The sequence below is a fragment of the Gossypium raimondii genome, chromosome 9, assembly GCF_025698545.1.
Source record: "Gossypium raimondii isolate GPD5lz chromosome 9, ASM2569854v1, whole genome shotgun sequence".
NCBI lineage: Eukaryota > Viridiplantae > Streptophyta > Magnoliopsida > Malvales > Malvaceae > Gossypium > Gossypium raimondii.
The window spans coordinates 32,433,067-32,449,735 of NC_068573.1; the positions used below are offsets into that span (position 1 = coordinate 32,433,067).

Sequence of the window (16,669 nt, forward strand, 5' to 3'; positions counted from 1 at the left end):
GTCAATCAATATTCATTTTCATGAAAAATAATATACTTAAAACAACAAACAGTCCATAGAATCAAAACTTAAAAGGAATACCATCTCAAATATTTAAATCATATACCAAGTCAATTTGATATTTAAAAGAATGAATTTGGAGGTTTGAAGAGTTATATGTGTTGGGAATTGACCCAATTAAGCAACGAATAAGTTTAAAAAATAGCGGAAAAAATTGAGAAATTGAACACACAAATTTAACATGAAAAAAATCCTCCAACAAGGATAAAAAGAAAACCTAGGGTAAAGATAATTTTACTATAATGACAAAAGAACGAATAGTACAAAAGATAGAGATAAAAACTAAACTCCGATACTCGAAAATAAATAACCCTTAAAACGTAAACACAAAATTCTCCAAAAGTGTTATGAGTTCTAATCTTTAATGGGTGTATTTTTTAAGGTTGTAAAAGAGGCTATTTATAAGCTAAATTCTTAGGTCAAATAGTAATAAAATAATCTAGACTAATTAGAGTTCGATTGAAACAAATAAACAGAGTTTAACTGGGAGATTATCTCTTAAATTTGACTGAAATATGAGGCATACTCAACAAATCTCCACATTGACTCGTATTTTTACAACGCCATCTTTGCCAAAGCCCATTACGGGTCTATCTTGAACTATGTAGGGAGTTAACTGAGTTGAATCTGTGCTTAGAAGTTGGAAGACTTCAAGCCTTCGACTTGTGCACTGCCAAATCAAAACTAATACGGGTTTGATTTTCACGAACATAGTGCTCTAACTTTTCAAAACTTGCATCCAAAAGAGAATATCTCTTCAACGAAATGGTCATACCTTTTCCCCTCTTATGACCAAGTTACTTCCACTCCAAATGAGTTGACTTCAACTCTGTAGCGGATGAGAGACATCCGATTTTACCGGTCACTGTATAACCTTCCAAAATATAAAGACTATTGGTCCTTTTACCTTTTAACAAAACGAGATCCCCACTAGACACTTTAATGCCGCTGGACTCGATGTTGATTCTGCAACCTTTCGAGTCTAAAATACTCAAGAAGATAAGATTCTTTAGTAAATCAAGTACATACCTATCATCTAAGAGTGTCCTAATCGTCCCATTGTGCATCCTAATTTTAACAGTACTAATATCGATTTCCTTACTGGATGAATCGTTTCCTATGTGCACACCTCCACCTTCAACCGAACGGTATGTGGAGAACCATTTTCTTTTGAGACACATATAGAAAGAACATCTCGAATCTAGGATCCACTCGGATGTAAGCTTGGAGCTATTGCTCGTTGACACTAACAGGAAATCATCACTGCTTTCGTCGGTCAAATTAGCACCAGCTACATCTTCCTCGTTACTCTTAGCAGTCTTTTTATTTCGCAGTTTATAACATCTTCTTTGACGTAACCTGACTTCTTATAATAGCGACACATTTTGTCTCACTTCTTTGATGCTACCAAAACAGAAGCTTGTCTATCTACCTTACTATCCGAACCAAACTCATTGTCGAGTTTGTATTTACTCAACAAATGACCCTTCACATCCTCGAATGAGAGTTTGTCTCTGCCATAAATCATAGTCTCTCTGAAAGACTTGTATGAAGAGGGTAAAGAGCACAATAATAGCATAGCATAATCTTCATCGTCAATCTTAACCTCAACATTCTTTAAATCATTCAAAAAAGAAATAAATTGACTAATGTGATCTCTAAGAAGCTCACATTCGTTCATGCGAAACATAAATAGACGTTGTTTTAACATTAAACAGTTAGCCAGAGACTTAGTCGCATAAAGAGTTTCTAACTTTTTCCAGAAGGCGGATGAGGTTTTCTCAATCAATACCTCCTGCAATACCCTATTCGCGAGGCACAACTGGATTATAGACAAGGCCTTTTCATCAAGTTCTTCCAATTCTATCTTATCTATATTTTCAGGTTTTTTTCCCGATAACGACTTTTTTCAAGTCAGTCTGAACTAAAATTGTCATCATCCGAACTTGCCACAGATTGAAATTTGTGACACCATCGAACTTCTCAATGTCAAACCTTATTGTTATCATCTCTGAACAGGCTGATTTACGAAAATTGAACTAGCTCTGATATCATTTGTTGGGAATCAACCCGATTAAGCAACGAACAAGTTTAAAAAATAGCGGAAGAAATTCAAAAATTGAACACACAAATTTAACGTGGAAAAACCTTTTCAAAGAGGATAAAAAACCACGAGTAAATATAATTTTACCATAATGGCAAAGGAACGAAGAGTACAAAAGATGGAGATAAAAACTAAACCCCAAAACCTAAAAATAAATAATCCTTAAAACGTAAACACAAAATTCTCCAAAAGTGTTATGAGTTCTAATCTTTAATGAGTGTATTTTTTAAGGTTGTAAAAAAGCCTATTTATAGGTCAAATTCATAGGTCAAATAATAATAAAATAGCCTAGACTAATCGAGTTCAACTAAAATAAATAAACGAAGTTTAACTGGAAGTTTATCTCTCAAATTTGACTGAAATATGAGACATACTCAACAATATGAGCATCCATTTATCAATAGATTTATAACAATTAAAAATAATTTATATTAAAAAACACTACCATAAATATAATAAATATTTTATTTTTTAAATATAATTTTAAAATTTTATATTTTAGGTAATGAGTTTAATTGTTTTTGAGTTAGTGATTATAAATATAAATATATATAATTATTATTTAACATAAGTAAATAATATAATATTTTTATAACATAATATATATACGGGTCAGGCCGGGCTAGATTTAGGTAAAAAAATCTAGCCCAAGACCCGACCCATATAAAAACTAGCCTTAAATTTTATCTAAGCCCATTTTTCGGGTAGATCTTCGGGCTTGGGCGGGTGACCCGATCCATGAGCAGGTCTACTATGTATATAACAATTTACAATTTAACAAATCTAAAATAAATAATAAATAAAAAATATTTTTGGTACAAATAAATAATATAAAATAAATCTAAATCTAAAATATGTTTTAAAATTATCTTTACCGGTACCGATTGGTACACCATATTCTAATTGATATAGGTGAAATTAACCAGTACGTATTGGTACAGCCGAAACGAATCGAAATTTGCAGCATAACGAAATTTAAAATTTGTTATTTCGATTTACTACTGAAATGAAGCGTTCCACTCGATATAAGTAGTATTGGAACGGTATCGACTACCAATGTCACTTGTACATAAATAATATAATTACAAGTAGAAATGACAAATTTAATTAAATCCAGTGTAAAATCTATTCAATACAATGCACTGTGAATGAAAAACCTAACAAAAGCTAAACTAATGTAAAAAAATTCGGATAAAATCCACGACACAAAATGAGAAAAAAAAACTCCACAAATTACGTTTAGAGTCATACCCGAATAAATCCAAATTTTATTCTTAGAAAATCTAATCTAAATCATTGAATTTCTATCATTGCCTTCTCTCTCTATATATCTAAATGTATGAATTTCATTGGTGAAGTTAAGTTTTGGGTTTAATCACTTTTAGGGCCTGAACTTTTCTTTTTATCAAAGTTAGGCCCTAAACTTAAATATTTTCTTACATTGAGGCCTGGACTTTTTCTTTATCCAAATTAGTCTTTAAACTTGAAATTATTCACATTGGGCTTGAAATCTTTTTGTTTGAGTTAGTCCTTGATATTTCCTTAAACAAATGAGAACAATTGTCAAGTTCAATGACTAACTTGGATAAAAAAAAAGTTTAAACTCCAATGTGTGAATAACTACCAAGTTCAAGTCCCAATATGAAAAGAATTACCAAGTTTAAGTCTCAATGTGAGAATAATTATCAAGTTTAGGCCCGATATAAGAATAATTGTCAAGTTCAATGACTAACTTAAATAAAAAAAAGTTAAAATCCCAATGCGAAAATAATTACTTAGAACAATTATCAATTTTAAAGATTAATTTAGAAAAAAATTCAAATTTTGATATGAGAGTTATTGCCAAATTTAGGCAACTAATAGTGATTTAACCTTCCAACTTAGAATTATTGCCAAATTTAGGCACCTAATAGTAATTTAACCTTCAAACTTTAAAGTGAGCTAAGTGGACCATCATAGAAAGACTATAAAAACCTTTGCAAACAAAAACTAACCCAAAAGAACACTTACCAAGAGCTTGACACCAATTCCCTTAGATTGTGCTCTCTCCCTCTCTCTTTCATCTCTCCATTCTCCAAAACAAAGCAAGATCCTTGCTTTCTGTTTACTTTTGATTTGTTTATTTTTAACTTTCTTTTTCTTCTCACAAAGCTCTAATCTTAAGATTCAACCACCATTCATTATTCAAATCTCATAACTCCAAACTCCCATTTGTGATTAGATCACACACAAAAAAGGGTTCCTTTTATTTTTGCAAGATCTTTTTTTTTTAGGGGACCACAGGAAAAAATCCCTTTTTTTTTTGGTGAGAAAATGGGGAAGGTGACAGTTTGTGTGGCGGTGGTATGTGGGGTGGCGGTGACAGCGGCAGCAGCGGTGGTGATTCATCGGAAAATGAAGAAGTCAGGGAAGTGGGTCAAAGCAATGGAGATAGTGAAAGAGTTTGAAGAAAGCTGTAGGACTCCGATTTCTAAGCTGAAACAAGTGGCTGATGCCATGACTGTTGAGATGCATGCTGGCCTTGCCTCTGAAGGTGGCAGTAAACTCAAGATGCTCATCACCTATGTCGACAGTTTGCCTACTGGGTATTTCAATGTTATTCCCTTTGTTTTAAAGCATATATATATTATGTATTTACAATTTACTTGATCCGAAATGTTTGGCTTTTGATTTGATGTTTTGTCGCTTATGTCTAAGATTAATTAAAAGATCAATGCTCATTCATGTATTGCTAATGTAAGTGTTTGTGCAGTGCAAAAACCAAACCATTATGTTTGTTTGGATTTGTATGTTGATGTTTTCTTTAAAAGATCAATGCTTATTCATATTTGCTAATACTGCGTTTTTGCAATGTAAAAACCAGATCACCATGTATTAATCTCAATATTTGTTTGGATTTTATGTTAATGTTTCGTCACTTATGTCCAAGATTCATTAAAAGATCAATGTCCATTCATGTATTGCTAATATAAGTGTCTGTGCAGTATAAAAACCAATCTACCATCTCAACATATTTGTTTGGATTTTATGTTGGTTTTTTTGTCACTTATGTCTGTGATTCATTACAAGATCAATGTTTATTCATACATTGCTAATATAAGCGTCCTTGCAGTGTAAAAACCAAACCACCGTGCATTAATCTCAATATATTTGTTTTGATTTTTATGTTGATGTTTTATTAATTATGTCTAAGATTCACTAAAAGATCAATTTTTATTCATATATTTCTAGTATAAGTGTCTGTGCAGTGTAAAAAACCAAGCCATCATGTATTTATCTCAATATGTTTGTTTGGATTTTTATGTTGATAGTTTTGTCAGTTATGTCTAACATTCATTAAAAGAGATCAATGCTCATTCATATTTGCTAATATTGCGTTTTCGCAATGTAAAAACCAGAACACCATGTAATAATCTCAGTGTGTTAGGATTTTATGTTGATGTTTTTATCATTTATGTCTAACATTCATTCAAAGATCAATGTTCATTCATATGTGTTTTGTCTTGAATGCCTTTCGTTGATGTATGTACGCCTTTTGGATTGGCGACAACATAGGTGAATTTTTGGTTTAACATATCTTTGGAATGGTTAACAATGATCTCCACATCGACTAGTTTTTGCTTATTGGTTCATATATGTATAGGTTGTCCATTAGAGATTCTAGTTGATTACAATTTAATCCTTTTTTCTCTTTTCTGGTTTTAGGGATGAGAAGGGATTATTTTATGCATTAGACCTTGGTGGCACTAACTTCCGTGTATTACGAGTGCTATTGGGGGGGAAAGATGGTGGTATCCTCAAACAACAATTCAAGGAGGTCTCAATTCCTCCGAATAAGATGACAGGGAGTTCAGCTGTAAGTGCTTTTGCTTCTCAAGAAATGACTGGAAAAAGGTCAAGCCATAAGATCTCTAATGTCTAACAGGTGATTTTTATTTCAGGCACTATTCGACTATATTGCTGCAGAACTCGCTAAATTTGTAGCTCAAGAAGAAGATGATTTTAAACCAACTTCTGGTAGGCCGAGGGAGCTTGGTTTTACCTTCTCATTCCCCGTGATGCAAACATCCATTGCTTCGGGAACCCTACTTAGGTGGACGAAAGGCTTCTCCATAGATGAAACAGTCAGTGATAATGGCTCACCCTTTGTTTTCATGCTTATTATGCATTCCGTAGACTTGTTCATAGGTCGGGTTTTCCGCTCAAGCCTGAAGGCTTGGCCGAAATTTGAAGGGTTTTGACAAAAATATTAGGCCCGAAAAACGAGCTTAGGCAAAAAAATTAGGTCCCGTTTAAAATATGGATCAGGCTCGAGCTCGAACACTCAAGGCCCAAGTCTAGCCCGGCCGGTTTTCTATGTTTATAATATATTTTGTTATGTTATTTTTATATATATGGGATAATTTATAACACATAAAAACTAAATCTCTAGTAATATATATTATTATAGTGTAAACATTAAATAAATGTTAAAATTCCTATATATATATAAATTTAATAAATAAAAAAATAAAATATTAAATTAAAAATAATATAAATATTTTTTAAAAAATTAAAAAAAAATATGGATGGGCTTAAAGTGGGCTTGGGTTAGTTATTTACAAATAAAGGTGGGTTTGAGCAAAATATTAACCCATATATCGGGTTAGGTTGTGCTTAGATAAACATAAAGTGTGTTAATATCAAACTTAAGGGTGGCTCATGAACACCTGTATGCATTAGTTCCCCCTAAAGTTGATTTAACTAAAGCAATAATTTATTTAAAAGAAGTTTTCATATATTTTATTTTTGAAGAAATATATATATATATATATATATATATATATATGCCAGAACGCATTGCTGCTCTTCGGGTTCTTTGTTATTATTAATGCAACTTGTCATATCATTTGCTCTTTTGTCCCCAACGTTTATCTCCTTACTGTTCTGGGTACCAAATTAACAGGTTGGCCAAGACGTGGTAGCAGAATTGACTAAAGCCTTGGAAAGACAAGGCCTTGAAATGCGGGTCTCGGCTTTGGTAAGCTTATGTTATGGACTTCTTTTGTCAACAGTTTATGACCTCGATATACTTCAATTGACCTTCGAACTTGATACGGTATAATTATCTTGCTTTTCATTATATTGTTATTCTTATTGAACCGATTTTGAAACCAGGTCAATGACACTGTCGGAACGCTAGCTGGAGGCAAGTATGCCAACAATGATGTTGTTGTTTCTGTGATCCTTGGTACCGGATCAAATGCGGCATACGTGGAACGTGCACAAGCAATTCCGAAATGGCATGGTCTACTTCCCAAGTCAGGAGAGATGGTTAGCTCTCTTTTAATTGCTATTAGTAAACTATGTTACTTGGAGTCAGCTGTGAGTGTCGGACACTACTATGTGTCCAACATGGTGTATTCATCTTCTTTTAAGTTTTCTTGCATTTGGAGAATCCTTAGAGGATCGTATTCTATACTTGTGTCCAAACATGTGTCGGATATGGGTGTCGGACTCGATAAAGATATCCGTGTACGTTTGAAATAGAACTATTTAATATTTTGCTGTAGGTTATCAATATGGAGTGGGGTAACTTTAGGTCATCACATCTTCCATTAACGGAGTATGACCAAGCACTCGATGCAGAGAGTTTAAACCCTGGTGAACAAGTAAGTGCACAGTGTCATACTGTGCGGTACCTTTAGCTTTGCCTTATTGTCTCTTTAACATATATTTAGCTTATATTCTTTTGTTTTGTCACAGATTTACGAGAAGGTAATATCTGGTATGTATTTGGGAGAAATTTTTCGCAGAGTTCTGTGTAGGATGGCTAAGGAAGCATTTTTTGGTGACATCGTTCCACCAAAACTCAAAGAGCCATTCATATTGGGGTAATAAATTTTCTAAGCTCAGGGTATTTCCTTTTCTTTTTTTTCTTTTGTAAATTCACTAGCCTTGTATTTCTTGTCCATGGCACAGTGAACATTCGGTTCTTCTCATTATATTTTTAAATTTTCTCGGTTATTTTTTTCCTGCACCTTTCTATTGTTTTCTTCGAGCCCTGCAGAAAATTAAAATTTTGAGCTTTGTTCACAATCCAGGACGCCAGTTATGTCCGCAATGCATCACGACACTTCGCCTGATCTCAAAGTGGTAGCGAATAACTTGAAAGACATTCTCGAGGTATACTTTGATCTTGTAAATCTTAGTTCTTTTTCCGTCATTATTATTTTCTTGCCCGAATTTCTTGTTTTTCCTTCACATTCTCTTCGTGGATTTTTGTCTATGTTATTTGGAATTGCATTTAAATTTCGATATGGGTATTTTTAAAACTTCCCATTCATTTCGTATATTTGGAGTCCTTGGAGGATCATGTCCGTATACTGGTCTCGGACAAAGAAAGATGAAGAATCAGATTAACATAGTTGTTTCATGATTTTGGTTAAACCGAAATCACTTTGAAGTCGATTTTACAACAGGACCTTTCATTTCCTACAAAAATCAATGGCCCGAAAGCTTCTTTGCAACTTATGTTACTCTGACTCTTTTAACTCTCTCCAAAATATTTATTTCTAGTACTCGGAATTGACGTTTAGATATAGGTATTGGAGTACGACCCTGGGAAAAAAATTGAGTATATCTGGGTTATAAACATATTTGTATCCGACACATTTGAATCTTTGGAATGGTAACTGAGTCATTGTTTTCTATTTCAGATATCAAATACCTCTCTGAAGATGAGAAAAGTAATTGTTCAGCTTTGTGACATTGTCGCAACACGCGGTGCTCGTCTTTCGGCTGCCGGGCTACTTGGCATTCTGAAGAAAATGGGAAGAGACACGATCAAGGAAGGGGAGAAACAAAAGACGGTAATAGCTATGGACGGTGGACTATACGAACATTACGAGGAATACCGTAACAGCTTAGAGAACTGCCTAAAGGAATTGCTTGGAGAAGAAGTATTCAAAACCATCAAAATCGAGCATTCGAATGATGGTTCCGGAATCGGAGCTGCACTTCTTGCTGCTTCGCATTCACAGTATCTCAAAGACGAGTCCTGAAAGAGTTATATGTGAGAAAATGAATGCGCCAGTTTTTTATCAGCAAAATTTATTTATTTTTAACCTGGGGGATTAGCATTTTTTTTCATCATATTTTCCGGGAAATTCTAATAAAATTCTTAAATAATTGAAAAATAGGTTGGATTAAATGCATAAAAGCAGGAGATGGAAGCCTGTGACGTTGTTCATTAATTCTTTTTCAATCTTTGTGGTGATTGCCAGTGTTGACTGATTAGCCATGAAAATAAGATTGCTAACCCTTTTCTTTCTCACATTCCTATAATTTGTTTTTACGGTTGGGTTGGGTTGGTTTGAAATTTCAAAGCCAAGTAACTGACAAATAGTGAACCCATAAATGAAAAAACTGCACAAACTGAAATCCACAAACATGAGTATGCTTTTCGAGAATTTCATATATTTAAAAAAAAAAATTGGGATGAATATAGAATTCAAGTTTTCAAAAGATCATAGCAACAAGTTAAACTCTAAAAAGTAAAATTCTTAAAAATAAAAATACAAAGACCTAACAAACTCTACTTGACATATTAGTTGGTAACGTTAAGACGCCTCTAGACCCAGCTGATATTTTAAACGCAAAATTCAAGTGCTAGAACCGGCGTTATTTGAAACGAAATGATCGGTGATCGATATACTGAGCAGGGAATAGAGATTAAGCGATAAAAAACTTAACAAATTATAATTTTTATAACTACTTATTCAATCATTGTTGTACAAACAGTCTAACCAATTACCAATTTAACCACAAAGTTCAACACCTTTAAACACAATTGTCATCCCTCCAACCACCACCTTTAAACACAATTAATACCACCGAAAATGGCAAGGCGGCAAAACGCAAGGTTTCTGGGAAAATACATTCAAAACAGCACATTTTTAACTTACATTTATCAAAGTATCTTTATACAACAAATTACTCATTCAACTATTGCATCCAAGAAAAAAACCCTAAATTTCACCTGGAATTTAACTCAAAGACCCAAAAATAAAAACATGTTCTGAGAACACAAATATGGGGATATCTCATTGTATTTGATTTATTTGGTTGTGGCTTTTAAGATAATAACTCAAGGTCAGTTTAGTGCACAAGCCTCGAAAACTTCTAAACAAAGCTTACCGTCATTTACAGATGCATACATCAATCAGACAAATCATCTTCAGCTCCACTATATTGGTCAATATCTTGGTGTCGTGAAAGCTTGTGTGGTCTTCCAAGGCCATCTTCTGCATCTAGCCTTGCCATCTTTGAGCTAGAAATACCACCCCTTGAGTTGGAATAAACCTGATTGCAGAACAGCAAAAATATGTGTATGTACAAGAATTAAAGATCAGTATAATCATGGTGCAAAGTCTGACATCGGTTTTCTATGAACGTACCTCTGGCTCATGGAGTTCTATTGCTGCAACTGTTGGTCTTCTCCTCACAGTAATTCTAGCAGGTACAGGAAAATGTTCAATCTCATCACCTGATCTTCCCTCTCTGGCCCTCTTTTTTCTTAAATTAAGCTTCGTGGGAAGAGGCTGCAAGAGAAGTGTGTTAATGTCAGCGTAATTGGAAGAATTTCCGCCAAAAAGTGGATTGACAAAGAGGTAAATTTTGTTCAAGTATGTACCACATAGCGAGCTTCTCCTTCATCGAACGAAACAAGGTATGTCGTTGGGTCATTTGCATCATCGCCGCGTACCTGTAAAGGGACCAGAAAGATTCTTTTTGAGCATGTAAAAGTGCTAGCTCCAGCTTGTGCAATGTAACATAACAAATTTCAGGTTACGTACATCCCAATGGTATTCTCGAACCCAAGAATATGTGATGTCTTCGTGTTCGTCATACATATCCTTCGATAGCTGCCACCATTCAAAACGACAATTGAAATGACAAAATAATTCACTTAAAATCAACATATTGAAAGTTGAGCCAGCATGCAGTTTTATATATAATATGTGGAATGTCAGGCATATCTACCTCACCAAGAGACGGCACCATGTATGCTAAAAATTTCTCAGGATTAGCAGGATCTGAGCTCGATGCCTGATAACTTTTCATAATGGCCTGCAATTATTGAAAAAGAGAACCAAAACCACTATCAAATGAACTAATATATATGAAAAGCTAATGCCTAAAATAAAATTGAAGAGTAAACTATGATCATCCTCCGAATAAAAGTTCCAGTGGTGCTATCAACTATTTGTGATATTCTCATTGATGACATTAGGGTGCCGTGAGTCGAGAGTGCACTATTAACATCAACAAAAAGCACAAAAATGGGTGATTAACATGTATTAAAGAAATCCTCGGGCAAGCTAAAAGCCCCGATCACAGGATTTCTACTTACCAGGAAGCAAGATACCAATCAACTATAATAATCCTACTGCAATGTTAATATCAGGATATTAACTAATTTTATAAGCAGAATACACAATCAATGTGCCAGCATGCATGCCATAAAACCACTTCTTAACTCACCCTCGATTCATGTTCATCACGTACAGAGCCATGCAGCTTGCTGAAGATTTCTGAGTCAGCTGTAGGAGCATTATCAAATGCCACCATAACGAACTGGTCATCGTACCTGGTACAACCAGGTCACAGGCAAAAAATATGAGTATGCTGCAATATAGCATGATAACTAATTATTGGATTCTAAAAGTTCTATAATCTAATCAAACCATCAAATCTTTAAAAATTCCTATTTCACAATTCAAGTAGAGACCATAGATCATCAATTTCACACTCCCGAATCCCACTTTACAAATGCATATTCAAATACACATTTGTATAGTACTTACCGTGCTGTTTTGTTGCATTTTGGAAGGCAAAGCGAGATATAATAATATACAAGTTTATAGAGAAGACAAACTAGTCAATATGTATGCCTAAAAACAAATGTTAGGTTCAAGTTGGAAAAGAGGTTTGAGAATGGAAGTGAGGATGATAACAGGCAGCTTCAACACTAGAGGCTTTTCTTTGGTCTTTATCTCAAATTTTCATCTTGTTTTCACAATTAAAGGACAATCCAAAGCAGTATGGCAAAGCCTATCCTAAATCCTAAGCCTACCTAATATGATAGGTCTGAAGGATCACACAGCTAAAAGACGTTAGATTCACCTACCTAATACAGGCTTGCCATCGATATTCTTGTTTGTGTTTAGATTACTAATTAATTTTCTTTCCAGAAGGGAACCTCGTAAAGTATATCTCTGTCACATTATGTTGATTCTTCCGCTAGAAACAAAATGAGACTACACAAGAACAGATATATCAACAAACCATAACATAACAACCGACAACAATTCCTCGACGGAGCAACCTTCATTCTATTTATCAACTGAGACATAGTAACAATGAATTAATTAAGTGGAATATGCACAATCAAGATTTTCTTCATGCATGAGAACCTGGAAAGAAAGTAAACATAAAAATGTAAAAGCACTAACTAATTCCATACCGTTCAAAATCGGGTAAGAGGGGCATAACTTCAATAGGCTCCAAGTTTTTATTGGTTGCATGGACAGGACGTAATTTGGATGCCTCAAATGATGCCTCAATTTCTTTGATTTGCCTTTCCCTAATAAAAATGTCAATGTTTTGTTGTCAACATGATTTAGTAAATGGAAGTAGAGAAGTCTCATAAGTCTGCTTCTAATAAAAATTCCAAAAACGAAGGTATAACAAACCTGTTGTTAAGGTTCACCAAAAGATTGCGGCCTCCCTTAAGTTCTCGCAGTTCTTTTGCTTGCTTTTCAGTCAAAGACTGCAAGCAAAAATGTATTTAGTTTCGAAAAGATTCCAACAATAATTGCCAAGAACACCAAATACGAAAAAGTTAGTTAGCAATTACCTGCTTTGTTGATTCCATACTAAGTGGAGATATGTACTGTGTTTTAACCAGCCAAGAAACACCTTTGTCAGTGGGTCTTTCTTTTCGTCTTATACCATCTCTTTTTACAGGGGTTATAGCAGCATCATCACGCAAGAGCTCCTCATCCTCTGGGGCAAGAGGCAGTCTAATACTAGGAGGACTAGATAAACAAACAATAGAGAGAGAATAAAAAAAGTGGCATAAAAGAGCAAAGTATTAAGAACAAAGTTCAAGCAGCTGAAATGTGATACTTGTATACACTGAGGTCAAGCAGGTCCAGTGGTATCCCAAGATCTGGCTCAACAAAAAGCTTAGGCTTGTACATTTTCTCCAGAGAAGTGATGGTATATTTTGTAAATCTGTGAGGAAGAAGAATATATTAACCAGGGATTAACTATGACATCTAGCCCAAAAACTAAAAGCAGCTTTTAAGTTTAAAATTTCAAAGGTCTAATATTTTTTTATCTATAAACAAAGTAAGAATAACCACAGATGTAAAACTAACATCACTAATGGGAGAAAGAAAAGAAAAAGGTAAATGCATTCAATCAGACAACCAACAAAAATATTGGAACTTGGTTTTTAGAAAGATAAGATACATACTCATCTTTCTTAAAAGCAAAACTGCGAGTTCTTACCGATCTTTATCTTTCTTCAAAGACATGAGTTTGGGCTGTGCACTAGGATCTGGAAGTTCATTCCGGAATCTACAGAATATAAGTATTTATCATTATTGGAAGTAAACAATATAGATAATCAAAAGGAACACTTCCCTACATGAAAAAGAAGTAAAATATAGCAAAATTGCAGCAAATAACGATAAAGTACAGTTCTCAGGCAAAAAGTATTACTACACATCTAAAAGCAAGGAACATTGGAGAGACACATTTGAAGGAAACTCGCTTCTCAATGTTCACAAAACCAAATCAGAAATTTAGCAACAATATGCATGGGTTATATGATGTGAAGGAGCAAGAATTGATAATTTTCAACTTAAGGTCCATCAACCTACTTGTTCCAGCAACCCCCTACTCTGTCATCATAAATGATTTTCATCCCCAAATCAGAACCACAAAAAAATGGGAAAAAAAGTTCCTTTGGGCGAAGCTGACAACACCATTCACCTTAATCAGGTAAAAATTGTTAAGACAATATAGTAAATATGAAATCTCAATAATTTTAATATCTAAACATGATGTAACGTAAGAACCAAAAGGAAATTGCAAAACAGAAAAAAAAACTTGCATTTCCATATACTCACTTCAACTTGCACAAGAATGTAGTCGGCTTCTTTAGCCTGTTCTCAATCCTCTCGCCACTCAGAAACAGTGTAGCTCTCTTATCTCCCATCCGTGACCCTACAATTGAACCATGCGCTTTCCCAGAAGTCATCATCTGGGTCTTCTGGGACTCCTTCATTTGCTGCCTTTGTTTCTCCTCTTGCCTTTGCTTCTCAAACTCCCTCTTCTTCCTCAACCTTCTCTCCTCCTCGGTCTCCACCCTTCCTGGAGGTCCATTTGGCTTCTTCACAGGAGGCACCATCGGCTTCTGCTCTCTACCTCCACCCCCATGATTGGAATGCCCATGTTCACGCCTTCCAGAACCTGAATAGTCCCTATTCCCTCCTTTATTGCGCTCATTCAACCCCGTTTTCCCAGCATTCTCCTTTGGAGGAGGTGGTGGAGGAGGAGAACTCGGAGGAGGTGGTGGTGGAGGGATTGAAGAACCCGGAGAAGCCGGAGGAGGCGGTGGGGGAGGTGGCTGCATTGCTTGACTACCATACTGTGATGAATACTGTGAAGGTGGATAGTACATTGGTGGCTGTGAATTGATCGTATTTTGTGGCATTGAAGGCAAAGGAGGAGGTGGGGGAGGTGGATAAGAAGAATCTGGAGGCGGTGGTGGAGGAGGATAAGAATATTGCTGTTGTGGAGGCGGAGGTGGTGGTGGTTGTTGGGGTGGTCTAGGAGGGTAACCGTAATTCGAATTTGGATTCATGTGATTGTAATTTTGACCATACTGCTGTTGCTGTTGTTGTTGGGGTTGAAGAGGGTTTTGATTCTGCGGTGGTGGAGGGAATGATTGTGGAGGAGGAAATGGCCTATACGAAGCCATCTTCTTGCTCTTTTACTTATTTTTTCGATCACAGTATCAAAAACAGAGATAAAACAGAATGAACAAAAAAAGGGTTCAAATTTTGACTTCTGTGTTCTTTTTTTCCAAGTTTTCCAACAGAAACTGAGCCAAATTGTCCAAAAACGGAGATAAAACCAAAAAAAAAAGGTTGAGATTTCAAATTCCGGGTTTCAATTTCTCTACTTGTAAGACCTGATCCCAATTTCTAAAATTCAGCTGAAGTAGGTAAACCCTAGCAAAATCAACCGCCAAAATTTTGAATTTTACCGGACAAACAAAAGAAAGTAAAGAAATAAACCGTTGAAGAAGCTAAATAGAGCAAGGATTCAAGTTCCCAATCCCAGAAACCCTAAGAAATAGATAGAAAGTGAGAACTCGAATCTAACCTGTAAAATACTTGAATCCAAAAACCAGCTCCAGATACATTAACAAAAAAAATAAAAATAAAATCCGAACGATTATAGTTTTCAAAAGATTTAAGACAGATTCAGAACGGGTAAGTAGGAATCTTTTAGGGCGAAATCAAGAAGAATGTAGAGAAACCCTAACAAATTATCATAAAAAAAAAAACTTGAAAGTGAAATTGGGGAGGAATTGAAAAACCCTAGAATGAATGGAATATAAAGATAGGATAAAATTAAAGAAAGTGCATTGACATAATTAGTATATTATAAAGCGATTATTACAGAAAAAAAAAAAAAAAAAGAGCGAGTGACCGGAAAAAAGCCTGTCGGAGGAAGGGGGAGTTCTAGTTACAGCTCGGTTTTATTGCGGTTGTCTTCCGATAAATTAATTTTTAATTTAAGTCTTCTCGCTTATAATATTTTGAGTAAATTACTCTTAAATGATAATAAGCTATTAATAAATTTATATTTTAGTCACTCAATTTTTAGATATTATATATAAAAAGAAAAGAAAAAAAATCTTCTAAGAGAACCTTTTAAAGCCATATGCCAAGGAGCTAACCTTAAGTTACATCGACGACGGTTGGAGTTTCTGAAACCCTTCAACCATCAGGGCCTCCTCGATCATCGTTACACCATTATTGTATTTACTCCTTTGATTTCTTCCCTTTCAAAGACACCTCCCCTTCTTTTGCATTAACTTATTCTATCTTTACCATTTTATATCCCTCTTTCTTTGTTTCCTTTCCTCACCCCTTTTACTCAACCTTTCATCTTCTTCCCCCTTAATCACTATTACCCCATATTTACTAATTGTCGTTCTAGCTTCCCGAGATCCTTTCCCCCCTTAATATTGGGTTGTCGTTATCCTTCTCTCTCCATTAACTTTCTAGGACTCAGAATCATTTTAAACGCCAAAAAATTGGCAAGCATAGTCATCTTTCAGCAAATTCACTCATTTTCTCTGTCACTCACTCTCCTCCTCCCCAATTTTCACTATTGCTAACATTTTTCCACCAAAAACCTTTTTTTTCACCCTTACCA

General features: G+C 34.8%; 2 protein-coding genes and 1 long non-coding RNA gene across 3 annotated transcripts; 1 reads left to right on the top strand and 2 right to left on the bottom strand.

Annotated features, from left to right (window-relative positions):
- Positions 1–4,175: 4,175 nt before the first annotated feature.
- On the top strand, positions 4,176–9,479 carry LOC105799063 (hexokinase-1). Its single transcript, XM_012629413.2, has 9 exons — positions 4,176–4,749; positions 5,870–6,020; positions 6,106–6,288; positions 7,110–7,184; positions 7,322–7,477; positions 7,717–7,815; positions 7,910–8,037; positions 8,248–8,329; positions 8,863–9,479. Exons 1-9 carry the CDS (start codon positions 4,478–4,480, stop codon positions 9,205–9,207), a joined length of 1,491 nt encoding a protein of 496 aa, XP_012484867.1. The 5' UTR covers positions 4,176–4,477; the 3' UTR covers positions 9,208–9,479.
- LOC128032467 (uncharacterized) lies at positions 8,563–9,187 on the bottom strand. Its single transcript, XR_008188644.1, has 2 exons — positions 9,047–9,187; positions 8,563–8,964 (listed from the first exon to the last, which is right to left on the bottom strand). It is a non-coding gene; the product is annotated as an uncharacterized LOC128032467 (long non-coding RNA).
- A 589-nt stretch (positions 9,480–10,068) lies between the features above and the next one.
- LOC105799064 (protein PAF1 homolog) lies at positions 10,069–15,991 on the bottom strand. Its single transcript, XM_012629414.2, has 12 exons — positions 14,347–15,991; positions 13,724–13,792; positions 13,337–13,444; positions 13,065–13,245; positions 12,901–12,977; positions 12,672–12,791; positions 11,690–11,795; positions 11,189–11,275; positions 11,002–11,070; positions 10,839–10,910; positions 10,603–10,746; positions 10,069–10,507 (listed from the first exon to the last, which is right to left on the bottom strand). Exons 1-12 carry the CDS (start codon positions 15,198–15,200, stop codon positions 10,364–10,366), a joined length of 2,031 nt encoding a protein of 676 aa, XP_012484868.1. The 5' UTR covers positions 15,201–15,991; the 3' UTR covers positions 10,069–10,363.
- Between the last annotated feature and the right edge of the window lie 678 nt (positions 15,992–16,669).

Coding starts and splice junctions, on each gene's coding strand:
- LOC105799063 (XM_012629413.2), top strand. CDS start 4,478: ATGGGGAAGGTGACAGTTTGTGTGGCGGTGGTATGTGGGGTGGCGGTG. Junction 6,289..7,109: donor GCTTCTCCATAGATGAAACA/GTCAGTGATAAT, acceptor CCAAATTAACAG/GTTGGCCAAGACGTGGTAGC. Junction 7,185..7,321: donor AAATGCGGGTCTCGGCTTTG/GTAAGCTTATGT, acceptor TTTTGAAACCAG/GTCAATGACACTGTCGGAAC.
- LOC105799064 (XM_012629414.2), bottom strand. CDS start 15,200: ATGGCTTCGTATAGGCCATTTCCTCCTCCACAATCATTCCCTCCACCA. Junction 13,445..13,723: donor TTGAAGAAAGATAAAGATCG/GTAAGAACTCGC, acceptor TCTTCCTCACAG/ATTTACAAAATATACCATCA. Junction 12,978..13,064: donor GTATGGAATCAACAAAGCAG/GTAATTGCTAAC, acceptor TTTTGCTTGCAG/TCTTTGACTGAAAAGCAAGC.